The 1751-nt window shown below is 41.7% G+C and overlaps 1 protein-coding gene across 1 annotated transcript; it reads right to left on the bottom strand.

Moving 5' to 3' along the window:
• On the bottom strand, window positions 1–1116 carry LOC145952303 (uncharacterized). Its single transcript, XM_083064643.1, has 2 exons — window positions 505–1116; window positions 1–459 (listed from the first exon to the last, which is right to left on the bottom strand). The coding sequence occupies exons 1-2, from the start codon at window positions 1114–1116 to the stop codon at window positions 1–3; spliced, it is 1071 nt and encodes a 356-aa protein (XP_082920769.1).
• Window positions 1117–1751: the final 635 nt, after the last annotated feature.

Raw genomic sequence — 1751 nt, 5'->3', positions numbered from 1 at the left:
TCATTCCTTGATGTGTGCTGTGTTGGCCTCAAACTTGAGCTGCCCGGCGTCAATAAGCTCTTGTACACGAGATTTCAAAGCCTTGCAATTTTCTATGGAGTGGCCTACTGCCCTAGCGTGATAATCGCATGTTTCCTCTGGCCTATACCATAGCGGGTAAGGCGGTTGTTGCTTTCTTTGTGGTGGGGTTCTTACCAGCATGGATGCCTTCATCAATTGGGGAAATAGCTCTGTGTAGCTTATAGGAATTTTGTCTAGTTCCCTTTCCTCTTTTCGTGATGCTTTGGTCGTTCGAGGAGTAGCGGAAGAGGTTAGAACATTAATTTCATTTCCCCCAAAAATCTTCTTATACCCTTGGCTTTCAGGGGATTTTCCTATCTTCCCACTTTTTAGACCTTGCTCGACTCTTTCGCCGATAGTGACTATGTCGGTAAAGAGAGTCGAAGTGTTCCCTATCATCTTGTCATAATAGGGTCCACTTAAGGAATTGATGAACATTGTCACCATCTCCTTATCAGATAATGAAGGCTCTACTTGCGCATCCATTTCTCTCCATCTCTGTGCATAGGTTTTGAAGGATTCGTCATCCTTCTTGCTCAAGCTTTGCAAATCAGACCTATCTGAAACCAGGTCGATGTTGTACCTGTACCGACGAAGAAAGGCGTCGGCTAACTGTTTCCATGTTTGGATCTTCCCTCCATCCAGCTGCATGTACCAATTGAGAGCAACATCTGAAAGGCTTTCCTGAAAACAGTGAATTAGGAGCTTTTCATTGCTCACATAGACTGCCATCTTCCTACAGTACATTGTTAGATGTCCTTTTGGACAACTGGCTCTAGTGTACTTTTGAATGTCAGGGATTTTGAACTTGGCGGGGAATTGGATATCCTCCACCAGACACATATCCGCAGCCTCTTGAACGTCCAAATTGTGGCCTTCCACAGCTCTCAGTATTTCTTCCCAGGCGTTCAGATGATCTTTGGAAACATCACCGACGTTGCTAGTACTATTATCGTGCTGCAATTTATTCATGGCCTCAAGCATTCTAGCCATTTGTTCCTTGAGTTGTTCAAGCTCCTCAGTAAGGACACGATTTATTTCCTCTAGGCCTTCCATAGCTTTTATCGTTTGAGCTCGTGTGAGTATGGAATGTTGAAAAGCCACCTTTAAGGGAAAAGATAGTTTCCTATCAAGTTCATTTAAATGGTAATGCATGAAGGGAGTTTCTATCAAAGACTTGATGGCTCATCCTTGTCGAGAGGTGAGTTATTGGTGTTCCTCTTCATAATATTTTATGATGTGACAGAGGTCACACTGATTTCTCGTCTTTGATACAAATCCCCTTGTGATCCTAAATATATGATATGCATGTTTCCTCTTTTTTTTCTTTTTTTGTTTTGTAGAAAATGCATGATGCCCCCACCGTTTTTAAAGGAAGGAATGTATGCTTCTCGCAAATCTTATTTTCACACCAGGTTTTCTCTCACATGATAATGCATTTTTTATTTTTGTGTTTTTCTTTACCATAGGGGAATTATAAAAAATAAATGAATGATTTGAATAGACAAAATGCAACAAACATTTGCTCATATAATCCACAAACAGTCGCATATACATCCATGGTCTGTGGTCCCTGTTAAAAAAAGTGCATTGTATAGGGAGGTTCTAATTATCCTCACTTTGGTCTTAAGGCCCCCAAGGTGCCCCCATTATAGGGACCCAGTATCTCTGTCGCCATCACCAGGCAAACT

Source organism: Cajanus cajan, chromosome 10, assembly GCF_000230855.2.
Source record: "Cajanus cajan strain Asha chromosome 10, NIPB_CcT2T_4, whole genome shotgun sequence".
In the NCBI taxonomy this organism is placed as follows: domain Eukaryota; kingdom Viridiplantae; phylum Streptophyta; class Magnoliopsida; order Fabales; family Fabaceae; genus Cajanus; species Cajanus cajan.
Note: the sequence above shows the minus strand (reverse complement) of the source record. Positions and strands in the feature narration are given on the sequence as shown.

What these genes read in the sequence shown, in the direction of transcription:
- LOC145952303 (XM_083064643.1), bottom strand. Translation starts at nt 1,116, where the DNA reads ATGGAAGGCCTAGAGGAAATAAATCGTGTCCTTACTGAGGAGCTTGAA. An exon ending in CATTATCTGATAAGGAGATG is followed by an intron (nt 460 to 504) that starts GTGACAATGTTC and finishes TATTATGACAAG; the next exon opens with ATGATAGGGAACACTTCGAC.